Source organism: Nicotiana attenuata, chromosome 7 (genome assembly GCF_001879085.1).
Source record: "Nicotiana attenuata strain UT chromosome 7, NIATTr2, whole genome shotgun sequence".
NCBI classification, from domain to species: Eukaryota; Viridiplantae; Streptophyta; class Magnoliopsida; order Solanales; family Solanaceae; genus Nicotiana; species Nicotiana attenuata.
The window spans coordinates 6,687,887-6,713,441 of NC_031995.1; the positions used below are offsets into that span (position 1 = coordinate 6,687,887).

Consider the following 25,555-nt stretch of genomic DNA (forward strand, 5'->3'; position numbering starts at 1 on the left):
TAGCTACAGTTGATGTGGATGAGCTACATATTATGTTGTTTCACAAGTTTGCTAGGGACTTAGGATTTTTAGAAGTGGATTTGTTTGGATGTAAAGTTAACAAAAGTGGTGCCTATTTCATTTTAAAAACAGATGCTGATGTGTTAAATTTTCTTAATACATTGAAAGGTGGTGACTTTGTTGATGTTTGTATTGTCCATAAAATTAGTGAGCCTATTCTTGTTGAGGACATAACTGAACTAGACCCCACTATACAAACAGAGGGGCATGACAGTGGGTTAAATGAAGAGATAGAAGAATCAGATGAAGGTGAAAGTAATAACTTCTCTTCCTATCACCTTCAAACATCAGAATCTGAATCTGATGAGGACCTTGATGATTCTGAAGGGTCTGACTCACTGTTTGATATAGATGAGAACATTGAAGAGTGTAGTGATTTGGAAGATGATTTAGTTGAAATTAGACAGTCTAAACTCAACAAAAAGAAGGATGCCCAAGTAAATGTAGATGAGATACCATCTGGTCCAGTTGGTGTAGATGATGGTTTTGAAGATATGCATAAGAACAGAAGGGGAAAATATGAAGGGAAACTAGGAGGGGATGACCAGTATTTTGATAGCTCAGATCCAGGTAGTGAGTGTAGTGATGATGACAGAGAACCTGTTGGCCCTGATGAAGTAAGGGATGCTCCAGCTAGGAATCCAAGTAAGAAGGTGTATTTTGATACAACTTCCAAAAAAATATTTTTTGAACTGTATATGATCTTTGAGAATGCTGTACAGTTTAGGGAGGCATTGCAGACATATTCTATTCAAAAAGGTGTCAACCTTAAGTTGAAACCTAATGAGAAGGAAAGGGTTAGGGCAAAGTGCACAAAAAATGGATGTCCATGGCATATCCTTGGTAGCATTGAAGGCAGCACCAGAAACTTTAGGGTGATTACATACTACCCTGTCCATAAATGCTACAAGAAAACAAGGAACAAGATGTGTAACCCACCATGGATTGCAAAAAAATTCAAAGACAGAATAGTTAGTGAGCCTCAAATTAAACTTCATCAGATTCAAGCCTTACTTAGGCAATCATATGGCTTGTATGTGAGTAAAACTTCCTGTAGAAGAGCAAAAATGATAGTTATGAAGGAGAATATGGGTGATTACAAGAAAGAATTTGCTAGGCTTCATGATTATGCAGAAATGCTGAAGTCTACTAATCCTGGCACTACTGTAGTGATAAGGACATCTAAGGATTCAGTTTCTGGCAAGGAAGTCTTTATGGGCATTTATGTCTGTCTTGAAGCATTAAAAACTGGATGGTTAGAAGGGTGCAGAAACATAATTGGCTTTGATGGTGCATTCCTAAAGGGGACATGTAAAGGTGAACTGCTTTCCTGCATTTCCAAGGATGGAAATAATCAAATGTTCCCTGTGGCTTGGGCAGTAGTTGAAAAGGAATCAAAGGATACATGGTCTTGGTTTATCAGGTGTCTCAAGCATGATCTAAACTTGACAGAAACTGAAGGAGAAGGGCTGACAGTCATGTCTGATATGCAGAAGGTATGGTTTCTAATACTCTTTCTTTAAAGTGTAATTGTTTTCATTTATGTTTAAGTTATAACAATATAATTTTTATGACTGTAGGGTCTTCATCTAGCAATAACTCAGTTATTGCCAAATGCTGAAATGAGATGGTGTGCTAGACATATCTGGGCTAATTGGAAGCAAACTTGGCCTGGTGAGGAAAGAAGGAAAAAATTCTGGCAGTGTGCAAGAGCTACATTTGAGGTTTACTTTAGCAAGAAGTTGGATGAAATGGACCAGCTGGGGGGAAATATTGTTCAGGACTTACTGAAATACAACAAGGAAACATGGTGTAGGGCATATTTCAAAGACCATAGTAAGTGTGATGTAGTTGAGAACAACATGTGTGAGACATTCAATAGTTGGATATTGGCAGCTAGGCACAAGTCTATCATTACTATGTTAGAGGAAATTAGAATCAAGTGTATGGAGAGGATGAATAGCATGAGAGAGTTTTCTGAAAAATGGGTAGGTGAGATATCACCCATGGCTATGGAAATACTTGGAGAGAATGCTCAAAGGGCAGCCAAATGTGAAGTCAAATTTAATGGTGAAACAGGGTATGAGATCCAGGATGGGCCATATAAACATGTTGTTGACTTTAGGGCATATACCTGTACTTGTAGATCATGGCAACTCAAAGGAATTCCATGTGCACATGCAATTACAGCAATGCATTACAAGAACTATGAGGTTGAGCCATATGTTGACCATTGGTATAGAAAGGATACCTACCTTAAGGCATATAGCAGATTCATTCAACCTTTAACTAGTATGAATTTGTGGCCAACAAGCACACTGCCAGCTATTGAGCCACCTGTTATAACTGCAATGCCGGGAAGGCCAAAGAAAAAAAGGACAAAGGCTGCTGATGAACCAAAGAAGAAGTTTGGGAAGGGTACAAGGATAGGGAGACAAATGAGATGTTCTTTGTGCAAGACTGTAGGACATAACAAGAAAGGATGCCCATCAGCAGTAAGTATTAATGTTTGTTTTGTTACTAATATTGAAAGAATTCAATTACTAGTGATAGTTTTGTTATGTGTATGCAGAAAAACCAAGAGGGAAGGGCTGGAACTAGTTCAGGTAGAGGTGAAACTGCTGAAAGTGGAACTGCAGCAGCTGGAAGTGCATCAACAATACCTGCAAGTGCATCAACAACACCAGCAATCCTTGATCCAAGCACACAACAATCAACTAATGTTGCAAGAGGTCCAAAAAGGAAGACCAATGAGCCTAGAAGAGGTGGTGCAAATGCAGGGTCTAAGAGAACAAAGACAGCAGGATATGGTGTGCTATTTGATTCAAGTGGCACTGTTATACAGAGGGTAAATATTTCAACTCAATTACACAATGGTTTACTACATAATCCCTCACTCACAACCTTTTATTTTTGTGCAGTCTGGAACTACTGACAGAGTGGTACACAATCCTTCTACACTCATAAGTTCTGCTCCTACCAACATTGAACTTAGGTTCAAACCACCTGGACTAAAGTGGAAGGGCCGACCAGCAGTTACACAAAGGCAGCTGCAAGAACAGAGTTACAGAAGGGCAAAGTCTGCTACAACCACTCAAGCCACACCAGTTACACAATCCACACCAAGCAGCCAAGCCACAACAGACATTAATTGAAGTGCTCAACTGATATTTACTATGTTTTTGTTGACTGTGGTAGACAATATTTTGTAAAGCTACTTCATTATGTATGTTTTTGTTGATTGCCTATCATTGACAATATTTTGTAAACCAACTCCCTTATTTTGGATGTTTTATTAACTGCCTATAACACAGGCCATTATATTAGTACTTGTTGCTGTAATGGAGCCTTTGTCAATATATTTCATGAACAAAATTTTACATCAACACAAAATATGTAGCCTAAACCCAGGAAATAACAAAGTGCACTATCAATCCTAAACAAATAACATAATAGCTAACATTAGAACAAGTACAACCACAATTATAATAGCAGCAACTCTCAACTTCGACCTTCCTTGACTTCTTTGACAATGGCATCGATCACTCTTCTTAATAAGAGCCGCAAGAAGAGTCTTGTAGTGTTCTTCCTCAATCGCAGGATCAACCCATCTGAAAAAGCCACAACCTTCACCAATCTCATATCTTCGGCAGCCCAGGAACCTCCTTCCAGGATTGGTGGGTGTTCGTGACATTTTAAGATCTGCAGCAACTCCACAATAACACAAAGGTTGCATCCTCATTGTTGAAGGAGAAGAGGCGGCAATAGCGTATTTGTTGCAGGAGAAGCAGAAAAAAATCCACTTTCAAAACAAAAGGAGATTGCAAAAATTGATGGGCAAAGAAGATTCACATGAAATTAAAATTCTATTTTTGACAGTTGAAGCTAACAAAGAAAGAAGAAGGCATCAGATTTGCTAAATTTAGCTTCTACAATGTTCAACAATGGAGAATAAGGTACAAAGAAGAAGATGGATGTTAAATAGGCTAAATTATTACCGTTAGGGCTTTTTTTACTGTCTTCACGCCCCTTACAGGCGTGTGAATCACGCACTGCAGCCACATATGACACATAGGATAAGCCACGTTGGATAAGCGTTTATTATTCACGTTTTGAATGAGTATAAGTGTTTAATTGGCAAATATGTAAGTTTGGGGACCGGCATGACAAAGTGGGTGAAGTACAGGTGCCGTTTAGGCTATTCTGCCTTGAATAAATAGTATGGGGGAATGGACTATTACACTCAAAACGACCGGCTGGGTCATTATAAAATTGAAGTTGTTTGCTATTGATTCTTCATTACTAGAAGAGGCATGTTGAAAACTAAATTGGAGTACACGAGAGCAGAGCATAAATAATGCAAATCGAATGTCTAGAGTTTGTTTAGCTATACCATTTGGATTTTTGGAAGTTTAGAGCAAACATGATTGTTGTTTATTGTAATTTCCTAGATAGGACTGTTTAATATAATAGATTAAGTTCCATGATTTACGTACTCATGTTTGTTTGTTTGGTAGATTGCTCAATTGATATTTATTTCTTAATCAAGTAAAATCATGTAATTCTTAATTGGAATGTAATGTTTGGCATCTGATGAACAATTGTTCTGGAAAGTATTTGGGCCTGGCATTTGATCCAGGGGAATTTGCATCTATACCCGCTTTTTGTGTCACGTTTTAACTTGTGCCCGCTTTTGAAAAAAAATGCAAGCGTACCCGCTTTTTCGCATAACTTCAGCATACGGGGCTGAAGTAGCAAAGGCAAGCACGCAAAACTTCAGCATTCTAGTAGACGGGCCTGAAGTAGCAAGTGTGCTGAAGTTTTTATTTTGTAACTAGCGAACTTCATCTCTAGAGCTGACGTTTTTGTTTTTGTAACTGGCGAACTTCAGCTCTAGAGCTGAAGTTTTTGTTTTGTAACTAGAGAACTTCAGCTCTAGAGCTGAAGTTTTTGTTTTTGTAACAGGCGAACTTCAGCTCTAGAGCTGAACTTTTTGTTTTGTAACTGGCGAACTTCAGCTCTAGAGCTGAAGTTTTTGTTTTGTAACTGGCGAACTTCAGCTCTAGAGCTGATGTTTTTGTTTTTGTAACTGGTGAACTTCAGCTCTAGAGTTAAAATTTTTGTTTTGTAACTGGCAAACTTCAGCTCTAGAGCTGAAGTTTTTGTTTTTGTAACTGGCGAACTTCAGCTCTAGAGCTGAATTTTTTGTTTTATAACTGGCGAAGCTGAAGTTTTTGTTTTTGTAACTGGCGAACTTCAGCTCTAGAGCTGAAGTTTTTGTTTTGTAACTGTCAAACTTCAGCTCTCTAGAGCTGAAGTTATTTAGTTCATTTGTAAAAATTTCAGCGCTTTTTATGTTTGTTTGGGATCTTGGTCATCTGTATTTTGTTTGTAATTATGCAACAAGAAAGAAAATGAGAGTATGCACAAATCTAATAACTCATCATCATTCACTGATCAGTAAAGTCACCGATTTCAACAAAAATCTTGCAACTGAAACTAACGTGCCTCTGAACTAATTGGTTACATCAACAAGTAACGTAGTCTAAATTTACTATTACATAGCTTTGAAAGAAGAAAAAAGGGAATGATAATACAAGGGTCAAAATATAGATGACCAAGATCCCAAACAAACATATACACCAAGAATCTACTCATCTAATATAATTACAACTAGTTATTTAGTTCATTTGCAATTATATAATTTGTTTTTAAATAATCTGATAAAAATATTTATGACAATCATCCCATGAACTGAAGTTCCATAGCAGCACCAACAGCAGCAGAAGAAAGAAGAAGAAGAAGAAGAAGAAGAAGAAGAAGAAAACGAAGGAGGAGAAGGAGGAGGAGAAAACGGGCTGAAGTTATTTAAAAAGTGGGTACAAATTAAAAATTTAAAAAAAAAAATGAGTATAGGTTAAATGGGACGACCATATAGGGCGCCTCGTGCAATTTTTACTTTGACCCATGCATGGCGGCCCAATCAAAGCAGCCTTTGTATGATTCTGTATTCCTTTTTTGTTTTTTGCGGGGCTCAGTTTCAAAGCCCAGTCAGGTGCTTGTAGTATTACTTTAAAGGTGCGAATTTGCGTAAAAATAGCATGGTTCAGAAAAGAGAGCATATCCCTTAATTTTTTTAATTTAAACAGTTTTATAATATATTTAAAATTTAGCCAAATGAGCTTCTTATTGACAATGCTTTTTCTTCTTATGTAGATCTTCAGGTTTGAAGTTTTGAACAACCAAGTTTGCCAAGTTTTTTCTATTTTTTTTGGCAAAACCTGTTTGTTTATAGATTTTATCTATATTTTAAAAAAATTTAAAAATAAAATTTTCAAATCCCAAAACAAGCTCTACACCTACTTTTGGCTCAAACTATTATCTTTGAATTTTTTTACAATTTCAAAAATTACCCCAAACTTTTATATGTTTATAAAAAAGCGCTCCATCTATTATGAACCAACTAATCCACAAGCTGGTTACTATCATTTGTTTAGGACTGGTGGATCTTGTAATATTATTGCAATTTGACGAATTATTGTAGCTAGTGATTGTGCTATTAGCAGTTGATATTAAAATATCAAGTTATAGTTTTGGGATAGTGTATTATGTAGTTCCTTATAATAATGATGATCTTGTGCCAAACTTATCTATGTTCAGGACTATGGTTTGTTATAATGATAATGAATGGTATCGACGAAGGTTCTATATATACGTGATTAACAAGTTAGTTTGTTTGGTATTGATAGACATTTTTAATAGTTTTTAGAACTTATGGTTATAAGTCACACTAAATGATTTTTCAAAAAAAAAAAAAAGTAAAAAATACTTTAAAAAATTAATGTCTAAATAAATTTTCATCTTCGAATTAAAATCCACCAAATCAAAAATTTTTAACAATTTGAGAATTTATGACCAAAAGCTAGCTTAGGCTTCCGCCCATATCTAAGTCCATTGGCAGCAAGAAAATTTCACGAGGTGTTCCTTTTGCGAGTTGGTATTTAAATTCTAACACAGTTTTTAAATATTTTGCAAATATAGACCAAATGATAGACTACCCTACCATCCGCTATTTTTTGTGCTACTGAATAAGGAAAGATTTGCCAATATTTTTTCTGCAAAACTCCCGCAACCCTGGCATTTTCAATTCCAATACAGAGAAGAAGCCGTCGAGGAGAAGTAGTTAATCGTTGGGGAGATAGCTCCGGAGCCCAACGCCGGTATGAATAAGCATCACTAGGATTTTTGCAGTTTTAGATGCAAACTTTTTTAATTCGAACTTTTGCAGTGTTCTGATCTCATCAATTTCACATTTATTGCTTGTGATTTGTGCTTTTAGTTTATCTTTATTGTAATTGCTTTGTATTTGTTCCTTAAACCCCAAACCTAGATTTTTAATATGACATTCTCTTTGCTGCTCACTGTATTGTGTGTCCAACTTTATTTGGTATTATTCATTCTTCTTGAAACATATATTATACTATTATTTGAAGTTAAAAAGAGTATACCTGCATTCAGTATTCTTGATTTATGCTTGATTTTAGTTTGGTTGTAGCAATAAAGGTTGCATCTTTTGGAGTACTCTTGATTTATGCTTGAATTTAGGTTGGTTGTAGCAATAAAAGTTGCATCTTTTGGTTATTTTGCTGTCCACGTGAAACGTTTAATTAATCTCGGCATTGTCTTTGCTGCTACTGTATTAAGTCCAACTTTAGCTGGTATTGTTCATTATTCTCAAAACATATATAATTGTCTGAAGTTAAAAAGTGTATACCTGCTCTTACGATAAATCATTTCCATCTCAAAGAAAAAGTGTATACCTGCTGCGTTCAGTATTCTTGGTTTATGTTTGATTTTAGGTTGGTTATAGCAATAAATGTTGCATCTTTGTTATTTTGTCTCTCACGTTGAAAGATTTAATTAATCTCGGCTTCTTCTTGTAACATATTTTAGTATCGCGTTTGTCTTTGTTGTTCACTGTATTATGTCCAGCTTTAACTGGTATTGTTCATTCTTCTTGAAACATATATAATTATTTAAAGTTGAAAAAAAGTGTATATCTACATTTAGTATTCTTGATGTATGCTTTATTTTAGGTTGGTTGTAGCAATAAAGGTTGCAATTTTGGTTATTTTGTTGTCCACGCTGAAAGATTTAATTAATCTTGATGGGTTTGCTTATTGAGGTTTTCATCTTACCTTTTTAGGAAGCAAAAGAGAAGATGTTGAAGTTCTTGTCAAAGGTGAAGATCCAGTTCAATGCCCTAGACCCACGCACAGCTTCATGTATGGAGTTTTTGGCTCAGTGTAATGCCCCTAAAGCAAAAGAATCTAATCCAAGCTGTCAAGTACAGGTCAAGCGTCGCACGGATGACCAACCACCCGAAATCACTGTCACCTTCGTCAACGGAGTCGAGCAAACCTATGACGCCACTTCTACACCCGCACAGAACATCCGTACCATGATTCTTGAAAAGGGTCAGTATCTTGAGACTGAACAGATGTTTCGTGAAGCTGGTGAGAAGTGGCCCGTTATTATTCCTGATGAAGAGCTCCAACAACCATTTCTTGGTATAAAGGTGCTAGCTTTCCCTTTTTCCATTATTGCTATGTGATTTTCGTTTTGATGTGGTCGAGGCAAATTGTTGAACGTATTGTGTGCATAGCTTTTACAACTGTTTATGTTTCTTTTATGCGTAGAAATATCTGCTCTTTTTCTGATTTTTCGAGTATTTATTTTTTTGTTTTATATATGATATTTGAAGAGGATGTGAGAGTTTATATGTGAGATCCTTTGGTGGCTTGACAAAATTGGATGAAAAAGTGAAACTTGTTGTATTAGAGGTGTCGCAGCAACACTTCTTGGAGAGCTGAAAGTATGTGTATCATGTGGGAAGTAATCAACTATCATTAATAAGGGGGACCTAAGGAGATGCAACCAAGGTTTTCATCTTTGTTAGGCAGTGGAGGCCACACATATTTTTATATTTTCCCCCTAATACAATGGCAGGGCATAAGTAGGGCATGTGTTTTCCCAAGACATTACCTTAGATGGATCAAAATTGCATTAATCAGTTACTCCAGCAAGATCAGTGGAATCTAGACGATGTCCAGAGTTGTGACTATAAGTGCAATAATGGGGTTCTATGTCTCCCTTATTACTTTTTACAGGTAATTAGTGGTTTTGAGGAGCTTTGTGGATTAAAACCAGACCCTTGGAAAAAATATGTTAAAATAAATGTATAAGAGACTTTGAGCTTTCTGTTCTTAAGCCGATCACTTGATAAGAGCAAGAATTTATTCCTTGGTGGTTGTACTGTATTTTGTTGCCATCATAAGAGTTACTCTTGTTGGGATGCTTCAAGATCAATTGCTAGTTACTAGTCTAGGAAGGCGAGTACCCTAAAGCTCCTGTCAGAATAGCTAAATGCTTGATGCAGAGTGTCAAATAATGAGCAAGACATGGTCGCAGGGGTGAAGTGTGATGCCAAAAGTATGTAAGACGTGACATCTTGTCTGGATATGAATGGTGAGGCTAGGACAGGGGTTCCAAGCTTTATGAGTTAATAGGCACCTGTACTAAAAAAGTTCTTAAAGAGCTTGACTGAGTCTATAGACCCTAAATGTGAAGTTTTAAAACTATGTAAAATCACATGTGTGTTCAAACAATGTAAAACGGCGGATTCAGACTCGGCTATGTTTGAGGATTTCCGCGCTTAGCTGTATGGCAGAGAGGAACTTGTATAAGAAAATCAATCATATTTTCCATCTCAAAAAAGAAAATCAATCATATTTTGTGAAAACTTGGGGCCAGCTTTTGAGTCATTGGATGAGCATGCTGCAAGACATTGCTTACTGAAAGACAGCACATCCATTAAGTTGATCATGCAGTCTGGGAGCACTTCCTTCTTCATAATAGAATGGAACTCTCTATTATGTCCATATAGTGGTTGATTAGGCTTAGTTACCCAAGGTCTTTTTCAGAAAAGAAAAAAGAAGGCCAAGTTACCCGAGGAAAAGACAAGACTCCTGAAAGGAAAAGGCAATAGGAGGTGTTTGTTACAAGGAGATATGTGCTTTTAGATGTTAAAACTTATGAACCACGGACGCCAAATTTAAACTCATGCAGTCAATCGATACTTTTAGGTCATGAACGTGCCTTAAACACCTGTCTAATGTGTGTCTATTTTCCTGGATTTCTGAATTTTGAGTTGTGTTGTCCTCTGTTTGGACCATTTGTACACCGAGTTTGGCTATTTCTATCTTTTTCCTATCGTTCCCTGCTCTTTACTTCCTTTTTTTTTGCTGTGTTATGCTTGTCCCAGAACTGTGCTTCGTTCTGATTATGAAAGAGATGTGGACATTTAAAACTACATATATGTCCTTTTCCAGAGATAATATTAATTATAAATCTCTCTCTATCCTTTTTTCTTTTTTTAGAAAATGATTAAGCTTTCTAAGAAAATTATATCTAGCACATATAATATTCTGCTCCCCCAAAATTTGAAATTATTTGTAGTTGTAAAGACCTTATTCTGTATCTGACTCTTGCCTATTCGAGAGAGATAGAAAGAGACCGGTTCTGAAAATAAAGAGAAAAATGTTGAGTCTTTTCGCTAGCTAATTGTACCAACAACGAGTATGTCTATCAGAAAATTTGTTATTCGTAATGATTTATATGGCTATGGTTCTAACTTTATTTTATTTTCAAATTTTCAGCCAAAGAAGGCAGAAGAGAAGAAGCAATGACCACAACTACTCACACTTAGCTTGTTGGGGGCAATTTCTCAGCATTAGATCAAGTACATGATATTACAGAGTTCTAATTCAGATAGATGGATCTTCAAATAGGGGCAAAGCTATCTATCTTTTCTTGTTCGATGTTGACAAGAATATTAGATTTGTACTAGATCATAAACATGCTGTCCATTCTATTGTGAGACTTTGAAATGTCTTTCCCAATTCTCATTTCTTCTAACTTTCTCCCTGCCAAAAGAATAATATTTCCTTCTTAAAGATTTGATTTCATGTTGGAATTGACTCTGCTTATACTGTATCCATAACAATGGTATGGATATTCAAGGGCCCTCTCTAATTTTACCAGACAGTGAAGTTTAGTAGCTTGGTTGAAGAAAGCAGTTCCTTAAGGGGTCGTTTGGTACATGGGATAAGGATAATAATTCCGGGATAGAATTTGGGATTAACTTTGTCCCATATTTTGTTTGGAGTATTAGCTAATTCAAGGATAACTTATAGGAGTACACTAAAATGGTAGGATTAGCTATCTTATATAAAAGGTGGTATAGCTTATCCCATCGGATATTCTGGGATATTCCACCGTTGTACCAAACGATCCCTAAGTGGCAGTGTTTTATGGTGTTCTAAGTCGGACATTTTCTTCTAGATGTTTCCTACTTCCATTTCGAATATTAGTTGTCATTTATTACCTTTTTTTGTTCCGAAATGTTTCAGTTAGTGGAGTATTAATTAAGTGAAGTCAATTACGTACGTTTTGTTTTCCTCTGTAAAGAGCTCCTTCCTCTTTCTTACACAGAGATACATTTCTTTAGATCTTTAATTTGTTGAATAACAGCAAATTTTATTCACTTTAAATTAGATAGTTCATGACTTGGCTTCTAATAATATTGTGTCTCATTGTTTTTCTTTTCAAAGGAATAACAACAACAACAACAAACATAGCTTAATCCCATACGTGAGGTCTGGGTAGGGTAGTGTGTACGCAGTCTTACCCCTACCCTATAAAGGCAGAGAGGCTGTTTCCGATAGACCCTCGGCTTAAGGAACAGTAAAAATAAAGCAACAAGCAATAACAACCATTTTTAGGATCGTATATTCTAAGTTTGATTGACAAATATAATTTTAAAGTGTCTATCGAATTTAATTAACCACATAAATGGAAATCGAAAAGAAAAAGACTGAATTGGACTGAATTTTAGCTTCCGTTTGGCTACTTTGTTTAAAAAAAAAATTTAAAAACTTGTTTGTGCATGAAATATTATCAGTTTTTGAAAAAAATAATAATCAAGTTTCTATAAAAGCTTCAATTTTTTTTTTTTCATATAAAATGCATGTCCAAACACAACTTCAACTTTCAAAATACACAACTTAAAACATTATTTTTTCAAGGTTTGGTAATTTATGTCCAAAGGCTAACTTAATATGATATAATATTGACATAGATTGTTTAAAGCCAAAAATACCAAATGAAACCTTTTAAAATTGCATTGATGAACACCCTAGGAAACTTCCAATTGCACTTCAATAACACTTTTCCTGGTCACTCCCTCAGTTGATGCCGAGCTACTCCATTCTCCACTACACTATCTCACTGTTGTTTTGCTGCATTCTATTACTATTAGCTGAAACGAAAAAAAGAAAAGAAAAAAACCCATCTTCCAAATTCTCCAGTAGGCACTGAAAAATTCCAAAAACAATGTGGAGGAATTTACATAGAAAAATCACAAGATGTATTGAACAAAAAACTACATTTCAAAACACAAATTATTATTGCAACTCTCCTCAACTTCCTCAGAATCACCAAATCTTGGTCCAAGAACTCACCCAAATTCTCAAACACAAGAAATGGAAAAGCCTAATTGAATCCTCCTCATACTCAAACCTACGCAAGAATCTAAACCCACATGTAATTCGCTCAGTTCTTGGCCAACAACAATTGACTGACCATCTTGAACGTCTCCTCAGCTTCTTCCAATGGTCAAAACACAAAGTTGGTATTGACTCAGATTTGAATATTCACTCATATTTAGCTGCTCTTTTATGTAGTAATAGCTTGTATGGTCCTGCTAATACTGTTCTTGAAGTTTTGATCAGTTTTGGTTTGCCCCCTTCAGATGTTTTGAGTTCTATTCATAATTGTAAAAAAGAATTTGATGGGTCAAGAAAAAAATTTGATCTTGGGATATTTGGGTTGTTGATGGATAAGTATAGGGAAAAGGGGTTCTTGTTTGAAGCTTCTAATGTTGTTTTTGCTCGTAAAGATCTTGATTATGTGCCTAGTTTGTTGTATTGTAATCGTTTGTTGACTGATCTGTTGAAAGCTAGCAACTTTAAATTGTTTTGGCAAGTCTGTAATGCGATGCATGAAGCGGATGTAAAGTTCGATGCCTTTGCGTATACGAATATGGTGGATGCTCATTGTAGAGAGGGGAATGTTAGCGAGGCCAAGAAAGTGTTTGCTGAGATGGAAGAGAAGGGGCATTGTCCGAATATGTTTACTTACAATTTTTTGATGAAGGGTTTGTTTAGAGGTGGACATGTAGATGAGGCACTTGAGCTTAAAAATTGCATGTTAGCCAAGTCGTTAGTACCTAATATTTATATTTATACCACGATTATTGATGGGCTTTGTGTTGCGAATAGATTTAGAGAGGCGATAATGGTATTAACTGAGATGAATGAGAGGGGAGTGAAGCCTGATACAGTTGTTTATGAAGCTTTACTTAATTGTTACTTGAAACATGATGATGTGGACGAGGCTTTCAAATTGAAGGTTATAAAGGACGCTAAAGGCGTTGATTTAGCCCTGTATAATACACTTCTTCGTGGCCTCTGCAAGTGTGGTAAGATGGAGAAGGCACAAGAACTTGTGGATGAGATGACTAGAGAAGGTATCGAGCGTGATTTGACCACTTATACCTTGTTGATTGAGGGACATTGTCGTCAAGGTTGTAATGTCGCTACGGTTTTGGAGCTTCTTGAAGAAATGAAGAAGAAAAATCTGGCTCCTGTTGAGTCAACCTATTGTTTGATAATTGATTGTCTCTGCCGCAATAAAGATCTGAACATGGCTAGGTCTTTTCTTCAAGACTTGATAAAGGAGAATTGGAAGCAAAATGTTCATACCTGGAGAACTTTGTTGATGACTAATGCTCGTAAAGGCCACTCACAACAGTTGAGGATGACTTTGGAAGCAATGCACGAGCAGGGGATTGAGCCAGCTACTCCCCATTACAATATTGCTATAAAGGGACTCTGCAGAGCACGGAAGATGAACACTGCTCACGATTGTTTGGTTGAAATGCTGGATAGAGGCCTGAAACCTGACCAGTATACTTATGAAGCCTTCATTATTGGATATTGTGGAACGGGGGACTTGCAAAATGCAGATAGCTACTTATCTCAGATGCTACATCATGCGTTTAAGCCCAACAAAGCTATTTATAGTGCTTTGATCAATGCAAACTGCAAAAGAGGTAAGGTAAGTGAAACTTTTGGGGTATTTAGAAGTATGCTTGCGCTGGGGGTTCTGGAAGCACGTGAGGCCTACCTTGTCCTCCTTCGCTGTCTGTTGGTGAATGGAAAAATGCTAGAAGCAGCTGAAGTCATTTCAGAACTTCACGGCAAGAATCTAGTTGGTGACGTTTCCTCGTATGAAGCTCTCATCTGTTATTTCGTTCAACACTGTGAGATTGAAAAGGCCTTTACCCTTTATGAGGAAACTCAAAACAGAGGTATCCGTCCCAGCTTACGTACTCGCAATCACTTAATTGTTGGGCTCTTTAGAGCAGGTCAAACTGAGAGAGCTAAAATGATATTAGATGTCATCTTAAAAGAAGGTGCAAGACCAAATAGAGCGACATACACTGCCGTGATATCTGGTTTAGCTAAAGGAGGACAGTTGTCCGAGGCATTTGTCTTGTTTGACTCTATGATACTTAGGGGGATGTCTCCACGTAGGATCGTTTATAATGCTCTTTTTGATGGATGCTGTAAGACTGGGAACTTGCAGAAAGCTCAGGACTTGCTTCAGGAAATGTTGCAAATGGGAATAGCTTCTACTAAAGCTTTTAACACATTGATTGATAGATTTTTGACGAATGGAAATGTGCTGGAAACTATGCAGTTGCTGGAAAAGATGATAGAGGGATGCGTTGAACTTGATCAGGACACGTACGCGACGCTCGTTGAGCGCCTATGCAAGGATGGACTGATGAAGGAAGCAGAATTGGTGATATCACAAATGCAACAAAGGCATCTCTTGCCTACCAGTGCAACTTACAGTAGAATTTTTCATGGCTATCATGTGATAGGTGAGAGATCAAGACCTTGTGCCTTATTCCGAGAAATGGTGAAAAAGGGTATCAATCCCGAGAACGGCACTCATTCTATTGTTCTGGATGCTTTCTCTAAGGAAGGGAACTTACTTGATGCATTCGAGTTATTTATAGAAATGTTGGAGAAGGGCATGCCTCTAGACGTAAGTGCCTGTGAGTCACTGATTGAAGCTTTATGCTTGGATAGGGAGTATGATAAATCATTGGAATTTCTTCTTGAGTTGGGGGAGAAAGGGTTTGTGCTCAATCGTATGAGCTGTAGTGCTATAGCTCGTAGTTTTTCGCTGAAAGGTGATACTGATACAGACGAAGTATGCCAGGTAATCACGGCTATGGCAAGATTTGGTTGGATTTCAGACTCCACTACTTTCTCTGATTTACTTAAGGATAGTAAAGTAGGTTCTTTAGTGACCGATGATGATGAAAATGATTCGTCCGAGGAGCATGCTGTGAGAAACCATAATACTGCTTCATCTGAGGATGCGGAAAATGTTTTGAAGCAAGTGGGTTGAATACTCTGCATTCATGACGCAATGAAAAGAGCTACTTCTCGGGAATCGGAAGACAGCAAGAGATTTCACCACAGGCATAGCTACACTAGAACCAATTCAAATTGGAGGCTTCTAGGCTAAAATGGAGCTGCTTCTAGTACATAAAATGTTGATCACTTCATGAGGTAATTGAACTAGTCTTGTTCATATTCTGATTTTTTTAGAATAAGAGCTGTTTAACCATTACTGTATTGTTAGCTTACCTTGAGCTCATCCCCCATTTAACTTTACCATTTTTCAGGTCTCCATTAACAACCGAACCTGTCAGCTCAGACAAGAGGAAGCATATTTTGTTCCGCTCGAGTTAAGGAGAGAGTTTCCTAAAACCTTCAGGAGTAGTTTCATAACAAACAAGAAAAGTAAAGAATAGATTTAAATTACTGTTACATTTTCTTACTCTTCTTGAAGTTTACAAAAAAGAGGAAGAAGGCTACTTAACCATAGCAAGATGTTGTTGCAATGTATAATTGTATATGCGTAGGGGTGGCAAAAGTAGCCCAAACCCATTTGACGCGCCCAACCCGCCCAGGTTTTAATGTGCGTTAGTGCTAAGTGGTGCAGCTTGTTGGTTCTCCATATTGACAAGGCATTCTTAAAGCTAAAGGCTCATAGCTCTTTGATCAAATTGTTTTAACATTTGCCTACTTAGTGTTTTCCTGTTTTTATTATTTTTATTAGAGTAGTATTTTCTCATATTTTCACCTTATTTACAATTGTCTACATAGTATGGATGTAACTGTAAATTGTTCTCATTATTTTTTATTGGAACAAAGAGTAACTGTTGAATAAAGCCAAATAAAATGAGATAGAACATTACAAAATTCTTGATATTTTGTGGTGGCGCATACTTTGGAATTTTGAGAAGGATATGACCTATCATTCCTCTCAACAACATCGGCACTCTAAATTTTAGAATGAAATTTACATTATTCTGATGTTTTTAGAATATCAGCTTTTTAACCATTGTGAGAGAGTAATTCCAGTCTGGAGAAAAAGATGCATTCCTTAATTTGAAGTATAAAATATGAATTTATTGCTATACATAAATCTGGACATGGTTACAAATATGAGGAACATTTCAGCTCCCCCCTCCCTCTCTCCCCCACAAAAATAATAATTAAAAAAAATAAAATAGACAAAGGCCAAAAGGGGGAAAAGGAGGAATTGTATAATGACTTTAAATCATTTTCTCAAATTTATCAAGTTTGTTCACTCGTTGCATGGACCTAATAAAGAGAGTAAGAAAAACACCTGCATACAGAAAGATAAGGTTAATATTTGGCAGCAAAAACAAGTGCAATTCAAATTTACTAAACCTGAAGATAGTCTTTAAAAGATCACCTGCACCAATAAAAGATCCATTTGCAAATAGTTGACTTCCTTGATTGCTAAATGTGACACCAAGATTTAGGAGGGTGCCCCCTATAACTGTGTACATGGTTGCCATTTGAAGAATTGTAGCTTTTCTAGCTGCTCTCTCAGACTTAAAAAGATCACAATTTCAAGAAGTATTAGAAAATGAAATGATTTGCATTAGACTATTTGTTAGAGATGTTCATTCAATGTGATCGCAGTCTAAGACTATAAGCTCGTTAACCAAATCGAATAATTGATGCAAGTCACACTAATTTCTATTGGACTAATTACCTCAAGGACCCTAACTCTGAGTTTCAAGTCTCCAGATTCAAGCTGTTTAACGATCTCTTCTATCCGCTGAACTCTGTAAGGCATGGAAATAGTGTATGTCCGAGCCTGAAAGTATTTCACATAAGGTGGTATATACATCAGTGATGCTTATTTGAGAGGATCTTAAAACAAGAAATTGTTAGCAAGACGCAAATTAAGGTTTGGTAAGGTACATCATCGGCTTGTTTCCTTATTTCCTGAACAAGCTGAGGACCACTGCGCTGTTTCTGTCTCAAGTCCAAGAGCTCCTGCAGGGTAAATCGAATAACATTAGATGATAAAAGGGGCTACATTTTATTGTCTGAAGGTGTAGATGTTTGATCATCAACCTGTGCATATGGTGCTGCAATCTTAGGGAAGGAGAAATCAGGATCCAATATATAGCCGATTCCTGCAATAATACAACAACAGATGGAAACATTCAGTATCAAGTCTAAGACTGATAAAAGATGAGGAAATCTTGACATTTATTTTAAAAACTAATGGAAGTTCCCCCGCTCTTTCTAGAGAGAGGAACGGAGAGAGGGAGGGAGGGAGGAGAGAGAGAGAGAGAGAGAGAGAGAGAGAGAGAGAGCACCTTCAAGTGTGGAAAATGCCCTGATCACAAATGTAAAAGTTGACGGAAAACGGAATGGTTGATCAGTTGCTATAGCAAACAAATCCTGCAATATCATCCTCTTGTTACATTTGTGAAACATGCAAAGGTAGTTTGAAATGAAAGTAACCTCTAGTTCTTCAAATTTCAGAGCTACGCAATTAATTGTTTGAGTTGAAGTTTCAAGTTAGTTGAAAAGTCTAGTGAGTGTGATCCATCTGGCTTCACAAAACAGCTAATGATTCAGAAAACCATTAGAACTAATGCCAACACCAGCTAATTCTTTTTGCTTAATCAATGCTTTGTTTTGTTTGCTTGACTTGTTGGCCAACTAGATTATATTTTAATAGCCACCTCTTAAGTTCTAATCCTTGACAGTCAAGTCCTTTAATATGTAATATAGAATACTGGTATACTAACTATTAAAAGCGGAAGAAGAAAAAATGCAAGCATCTATGGCGCGTGAGAATAAGAATTTCTTCAGCTATGAATATAACTTCTTATTTGATAGCAGCGCGTAAAAAAATGTCAAAAAGTAAGTGCCTAGACATGGAACCAAAACAATGCAACACGTCTGTCTGAGTTCTTAAACCATTTTCCAAATTCTGATGTAGACTTTGCAAAAGACGATTTAGGATCTTGGGAATGTGAGTTTCAAGCAAAAAGGGATGCCATGAGAAAGTTGGGCTAATCGACTTAAGCACCTTTTGAACGAGTGAATCATACAAATATTTGAAGCAAATATAATCCACCATATATTATTCTAGTCGATATCCTAATGTGCCAGAAGTACTAAGAAACTGTTATTTTAAAGAAAAAATTGCAAATTCTGCGTACCTCACCAATTGCAGACAAAGTCTGCTGTTGATCTGGTCTTTGATTCAACAAGTTATCCAAGAAAAACTGAATAGATCTCCTCACCTAAGAAGAACAAAAAGTTTTAGGTAGTGTCAATAGATAGCCAGTATTAGATAATCCCTTAAATTTATTCGATCTTTTTTTTTTTCCTTTTTCTTGCAGGGATTGGGGGTCAGGAAATATAGCATACCGCTGACATGTCTCCTGTAGGCTGAAGTGCTCCCAGATCAATAAGCCCTTGCATAACCTGTGTAGACATAATATTTGTCTTATTGATGTGTACAAAGGATTGGCTCTATCTACTCCATAGCATTTGAAAGAAATCTCCAAACGCAAGAAAAATAAGTAAATGTCCTTCAACAGACAGGAGGAAAACCACACAAAAAAAGAAAAAAAAAGAATTTTTAATAAAAAAAATGTATAAACATAGAGCTGGTTGGGACCATAACCATAGGAGGTGGTGTTTTTGCATCAGCTTGGACTAAGACTACTAAAGCGTATAAGCTTAGCTCAGCATTTGGGTTCCTAATTTTTTTTTAGGTATAATCCAACAAAAGAAACACTAGACTGACCTTTTTCGCGTCCTTTTCATAAACAGCATAAAAAAGACCCAATAATCTCTCTCTTGTGAAACTCTTGATGTCTCCCATCATACCAAAGTCATAATAGATTAAAGCTTCGTCAGTGTCAATTGCAAGATTTCCCGGATGTGGATCAGCATGGAAAAAACCAGTCCTCAGTATCTGCATTTAGGTAATGTCAGGAAAAATAGTACCAAACACAGGAAAATAGCAACTACCTAGCTGATTCGCATCTATCCTGCTAATTTAGAATGATCACAAAATTAAGTAACTCACCTGAATTAAGTAGGCTTCAATGGCACGTGAAGCAATTCGGGATCGGCTATAACCCCGTGTACCTATTAGATCTAATTGATTGATCTTTATCCCTGCTCATTAAGGTAATGAAATCTTAAGCAGATAAATCAAATGAAAGTATTTATTGAACAAAAAGGAGGAGAAAGCAAAGAGAGAATTCTACCTGGGACATATTCCAGAGTCAAAACCTTCGTTGCTGTATAGTCCCAGTATACCAGCTATTTTGGAACAGAGAAAGGTAAAGTTAAGAAAGAAAGTATTACAAAATGACTTATAGTAACAACCAGTAATAGAAGGAAGAAACTGTCACGAAAAAATGCCAGATTGACAGAAATGTTCTTTTGTTTGCACTGCCCACCTCTCCCTCCCCCTTTCCCCACAAAATGATTGATAAAATAAAGGCACAATAATTAACTGCTAATGTGAAAAACAAAAACAGAAAATTATAAATTATCGTTGGAACTTGGAAGGAAACATACAGGCACTCGGACCCACTTTATATTGCGAAAGTCTCGACGAAATCTATCAGCATTCTTCCCTTCATTTATATAATCGATTTCCTCATACAGTATCCTGAAAATAATCATGAAGACAAAGTTTAGAAGATATTTATCCTTTCTTTTTAACATAACATTGGAGGATTCTAATTGAATCTCAACCAAATGGTGACTTGTTGGACACTGAATTATCCACACACAAAAAGAAAACGATAAGCTTATGAGAAGCAATACTGAAAATAAGTAGAGGATATAGAATACTGAGTAAAGCAACTCTAACTGAGAATCAAGGTCTGCAGTTCTTGCCAGATAACAGATGTGCATTCTTTAAGTTTGACTTCTGAACCTTTATCGTCCCTGAGGTCACATGGTCTTGCGCAATTTTCACCCTCAAACTTCTTTCTAAAACTTCCTCTTTTTTTAAATAATGTAAAAACCAATATCAATGGAAGGGGTTCGACAACTAGATGACTTCATTGGCTAGAATGAAAAGAAAGGTTGAATTGTTTAACTAATTCAGCAAGAGATAAGGAAGTGAGATGAGTAATAAAATAGCATAAAGGGGAGAAAATTGCTTGTTCTAGCTATTGCCAATTAGTCTTAGCTTCTTAAGAGGATGGATTAGAAAATTCTGGCTTACTTAGCACATTCTTCATATATTCCTATCCAGTCCCGAGTTGGACCGCCGAGAGTTTCACTTTTCTGAAAGTACTCCGCAATCAACTTCAAATTTTCTGCATCAAAAGAAGAATGATTTGACTTTCCAGTAAACATTAAGCAAGATTGACTAACTTAAGCGCATAATACTTACTCAGATCAATGTCAAATAGTTTCTTTAGGCCGGGTCTCTGAACTTTTACAACAACTTTCTCACCATTATGTAAGATAGCCCGATGCACCTAACAGCATTTTATGAACAGTAAAGTCAGGAAGAATTACTTGCAGCGCATCGAAGACTAGTTGCACAATGTCTAGCTACAATCTAAATAAACGGTTAACCATTTGATGGAATGTATAACATCAATTCAGAGCTTAAAGAACACATTTCACTTCTAAGATACAAAAGAAAAATATAAATAAACCAAACACCTGACCAAGACTAGCTGCTGCAATGGGTTGATCTTCAAACTCTTTATACAAAATATCAACTGGAACTCCCAGCTCCTTTTTAATAAACTCTTTTGCTTTCTTCGGGGAGAAGGCAGGTACTCTGTCCTGAATGATTACAATGCAATATAAAATCAAAGTCATGCTCGGATAATTCAGTTTCAAGTGTGAACTAATACACAGATGATTTTGCAAGTGATTGAGGAGAGCAGGTTCACTTTCTCAGAGAGAAGCCAAGCTATACCTGCAACTTAGCAAGCTCGTCAACAAATTCTCGAGGAAATAGATCTGATCTAGTAGAGGATAACTGCCCAAGTTTGATAAAAGTAGGACCAAGCTGCAGCACACATTCTCTTAACCATTACGCAGTTCCACGTCTTCTGATTTTCTGCAGGTACAAAGCTTATAACTCATAATACTCATAAAACCACATAATATGAGAAGACAAGGAAGTGATGTGAGAGTATGATTGTATGATTTCTGCTCCGGACTTGGTACTGTATTACCCTCAAATATCAATTCAAATTGAATAAAGAGAGAAGAGAAAAACTAACCTGTTTATCTTCAGTGAAGCCTCCCACATATGTCCATTTTGCATTGTCCAAGAATACACGAACCCGTAATGAAAGGACAAACGACCACACATCTATACTTCTTTGGACTGAGTTGTAGTTCTCATTAGCCCAGCTGAAACCTTCATCTGAAGGTAAAACCTTTAGACCTTCAACGGGCGGAAGTTCTTCAGATTTTTGTTTCTTCACAGGGGCCGGAGCAGCAACTCGCTTAACTATACTTGCGCCATTAATTCTTTGTGTGGAACCATTGACTATCTCAGCACCATTTACAGACTGGACTTTTCTCTTTGTGACTTCACTCGTAGGGACCATTTTAACTGGGCGACCATTTATACCTACTTTTTCAGGGGACTCAGTCTGTTGCATTTGCACTTTAAGCCGGTGAATCTTTCTAGGTGGTTTACCATATTGTCTATCAAATTTCGACAAGAATAGGATAGAGATTGAGCCTGAAGAACTGAGGTTGTTTACATAGCTTCCATGATTTATCAGTTCTCCTCTGCGGCAATAACAGCTTTGAGAAGCTAACATTGCCGCCATTTATGATATGAAACCTGAACATGAGCCAATTAAGAGATCAAAAAAGTTTATTAGAGCCAGCAATAAACAAACTTCAACTCCTTCACTGGGAGTAGTAAAGAAAGAGCTATTACATCAACAATAAAGAAACTATAATCAATATAATTAAATAAAATGGTCATACATGGTAGCTCATAAAACATTTTACATCTATGACTATGAGCAATTTGCATGAGAAATATTAGTATTGCCCCACTCTGCCTTACAGGGTAGAGGGTAAGACTGCGTACATCTCACCCTCCCTAGACCCCACTTGTGGGAATTCACTCGGTTTGTTGTTGTTGTTGAACCAACATCAAATTCTTTACCAAATCACTTGCCTCCTTTATAACTATCACAACTGTTTCCCTACTATCTTTAATTTGATCACTCAAGTTTGTTCAAACACAATTGTAAAGGACCAGTTAGATTTAAAATATTAAGAAATTCCTCTGCACATTCTGATTCATCAGCCCCTATCCCCAGGAACTAAATTATGCATCCCCTTGACACAATCTAGTCAATCATCAACTACTCCTAAATCCCGAATTAATTTGGTTTTGTTTATGAATCGCCTATATCCACTCCGCTCTATCCAGGACCATTTCATCCCACTTCTAAATACTTGGTCTTTGAAGGCAAATAAGATTCGATCTTTAAATCTCACACTGATCCTACATGGACATACAAGCCCCTACAACAACTTCGTCTCAGTCCTAAACAAGTTGGATTTCGCTATATTAATCCGCACTTGTCCATTTACGCTCAACTCATGTACGTACAAGCCTCTAACCAGAACAAAAAGACACAGACAAACGACGGGCCTATCATTCGCATATCAACACTTTGGTCAGTTGTATTTGACAAAAAAATACAGACAGTGGCATGACAATATAAACATAGCCATGAACAATTCAGAGTCAGTGAAACCAATTAACATATTATCCAAGAAAAAGGGAATAATAGATTCTATTAACAACAAAAGCAGGGAAAAAATCAATCTTGAACTCACACTCTAAACTCTAAAGTTTCACATACAAATCCCATCATAGCAATCCTAATAAAAAGTCAAACTTTTCCCACCCCACTTACCAAAATATGCATTAGAATAAAAAATACTAAGAGAGCAGAAGCACTTACAGTGAATTGAAGAAGAAGAACAAGAATCACAATCAGAGCAAACACTTTTAAAAGAAGTGAGTTTGGTTTTAGTTTATACTGCCAAATTGTTGGGTCACTTTGTTTGCTCTCAAAAGAAAAGCTGAAAAAAGAGCAAACACTTAACGTGCACTCTTGGCACTTCCTTTTGATATTTTTGTTTCTTTTCAGTTTATTCACAAAATCATAAACTTTAAGAACTAACTAACAGATAAAGAAGAGAAAATTGGATATTGAAATGAATAACCACCACCATTTTCATTGTGTTGTCCACCTAATTTCCTCTTTATTTCTTTTGGCTGACTGTTACTGGTCTCTATTTGCTCTGACGTGTTCATCTGATTCTCCTTACAACTCATACTCTCACTCTTTTCACATATAAAAATCAACAAAGGGACGGACGGGAACGAATTATATATTTTAAGAAGGCTTGCCTATAATATATATTTTATTTTTTTGTACTACAGTGTCTTGTTTCAATTATTGAATTGCGTCTATTACGAAAAAAAAGTTAGAAGTACCAATTATATCGTACAACAAAATTTAAGGGAATATGTGGTTCGCATCTTAGCTTCCATGTGTTTCTTTTTGTTATAAAATTTTAGTTTTAGGAATATAAAAGAGAAATTATTACCTAACTTTTTTATATTAAGTACTTTATCGAAATTATCCTTGTAAAAAAATATATTACTTCATTTTAACATTAATAAATAGCATAAATATGTAAGTATAAAAGACTGTGGCGTAATGGTCAATAAAATGATAAAAATCACGTTGGACCAAAGTCGAAATAGGAACCAAATACTTATTAATTCCCTATTTAATCCAAAAGCTTTAACTACTTAATTAATTAAGCCCTGAAAAGTTGTACGTAGTATTGGCACCTATGCATATTCATGCTAAATATTTAGAAAAATTATATAGTATAGCCGCTTTCAAAATAATAGCGAGCAAAATATATATATATATATATATATATATATATATATATATATATATATATATATATATATTGGGTCGTTACCCAACGACTAAAAACGACCATCTTTGCAAAATGTCCGTTTTGTAGCGGTTAGCTAACGCCTAATGAACTCAATAAAGGGGGCCCACTTCAGATCGGTCGAGAAGTTGGGGGCTTTTAACGGGAATCTTTACACAAAGAGCCGTCCATATTCACAGTTTACTTTTTCTAGCCATGTACATAGTTTGTAAATTTATCATACATGATTAAACACATATAATATATAAATTATGCATATATTATATCTTTACCGGCTATTTTTAGTTTAAGAGGTTGGGTGGACGACTATTTGGTTTAATTCTTCTTTAACATATTCGGTTGGTCAGCTAAATTTTTAGTATATTATGCTGGAATATTTTCCGTATTTCAAATAGTGTTTTCGTTCAGATTTATCTTTACATGAAAAGTGGTTAAATTTTGATTGCTATTTTCAACTACCAATCGTAAATCTGGCTATTTCTGAACTTCACTCGTTTTCTTTTCGCTTTTCTTTCTTTAGAATGTTAGATCACCATATATAATTACCACCAATTGTTATGTTAATTAGCACTAAATAACTATTTTTTATTCTAATTTATGTGACATACTTTTTTTTAATTGGTCCTAAAAAAGAATGTTTAATTTTCTTATTTAAAAATAATTTAATTTAGATTTTTATTTTATTCGTAACAAGATGATTTATGACTATACAAATGTCTATGGCTTATTTTAAATCACAAATTTCAAAAGTCTTACCTTAAGTTTTTTGTAAGGCCCCATAAAATTTTACCTAAAATCCGGAATTTCGTGGTGCCAAGTTAGATTTATGTGTTATAATAAGTAGAAACTCTTCGGACTTTTTGGATTGAACAGTACGCTTCAGAATTAAAGGAAAATGTTCTGCAAAATTGTGCGCTTTTGTGGGCCATTATGCGGCC

At 36.0% G+C, this 25,555-nt stretch overlaps 4 protein-coding genes across 4 annotated transcripts; 3 read left to right on the forward strand and 1 right to left on the reverse strand.

Moving 5' to 3' along the window:
• LOC109230395 lies at window positions 2,606-3,300 on the forward strand. Its single transcript, XM_019395903.1, has 2 exons — window positions 2,606-2,908; window positions 2,982-3,300. The coding sequence occupies exons 1-2, from the start codon at window positions 2,621-2,623 to the stop codon at window positions 3,213-3,215; spliced, it is 522 nt and encodes a 173-aa protein (XP_019251448.1). The 5' UTR covers window positions 2,606-2,620; the 3' UTR covers window positions 3,216-3,300.
• LOC109228627 lies at window positions 7,067-11,164 on the forward strand. The gene is made up of 3 exons (XM_019393784.1): window positions 7,067-7,280; window positions 8,267-8,638; window positions 10,779-11,164. Exons 2-3 carry the CDS (start codon window positions 8,282-8,284, stop codon window positions 10,806-10,808), a joined length of 387 nt encoding a protein of 128 aa, XP_019249329.1. The 5' UTR covers window positions 7,067-7,280; window positions 8,267-8,281; the 3' UTR covers window positions 10,809-11,164.
• LOC109228628 (pentatricopeptide repeat-containing protein At5g61990, mitochondrial-like) lies at window positions 12,327-16,379 on the forward strand. Its single transcript, XM_019393785.1, has 2 exons — window positions 12,327-15,830; window positions 15,947-16,379. Exon 1 carries the CDS (start codon window positions 12,514-12,516, stop codon window positions 15,664-15,666), a length of 3,153 nt encoding a protein of 1,050 aa, XP_019249330.1. The 5' UTR covers window positions 12,327-12,513; the 3' UTR covers window positions 15,667-15,830; window positions 15,947-16,379.
• On the reverse strand, window positions 16,705-23,974 carry LOC109228629 (uncharacterized protein sll1770). The gene is given in 18 exon segments (XM_019393787.1): window positions 16,705-16,956; window positions 17,047-17,188; window positions 17,353-17,457; window positions 17,565-17,639; window positions 17,721-17,782; window positions 17,969-18,053; window positions 18,824-18,907; window positions 19,035-19,091; window positions 19,417-19,587; window positions 19,702-19,793; window positions 19,886-19,940; window positions 20,202-20,295; window positions 20,860-20,953; window positions 21,031-21,118; window positions 21,309-21,434; window positions 21,571-21,714; window positions 21,881-22,455; window positions 23,871-23,974. Coding segments are annotated over 17 exon segments (2,109 nt in total). The 5' UTR covers window positions 22,442-22,455; window positions 23,871-23,974; the 3' UTR covers window positions 16,705-16,882.

Excerpts from the sequence above, each read along its gene's own strand:
- LOC109230395 (XM_019395903.1), top strand. The coding sequence starts at position 2,621 with ATGTGTATGCAGAAAAACCAAGAGGGAAGGGCTGGAACTAGTTCAGGT. Across the intron at positions 2,909-2,981 it reads GTGGCACTGTTATACAGAGG|TCTGGAACTACTGACAGAGT; the intron begins GTAAATATTTCA and ends ATTTTTGTGCAG.
- LOC109228627 (XM_019393784.1), top strand. The coding sequence starts at position 8,282 with ATGTTGAAGTTCTTGTCAAAGGTGAAGATCCAGTTCAATGCCCTAGAC. Across the intron at positions 8,639-10,778 it reads AACCATTTCTTGGTATAAAG|CCAAAGAAGGCAGAAGAGAA; the intron begins GTGCTAGCTTTC and ends TCAAATTTTCAG.
- LOC109228628 (XM_019393785.1), top strand. The coding sequence starts at position 12,514 with ATGTGGAGGAATTTACATAGAAAAATCACAAGATGTATTGAACAAAAA.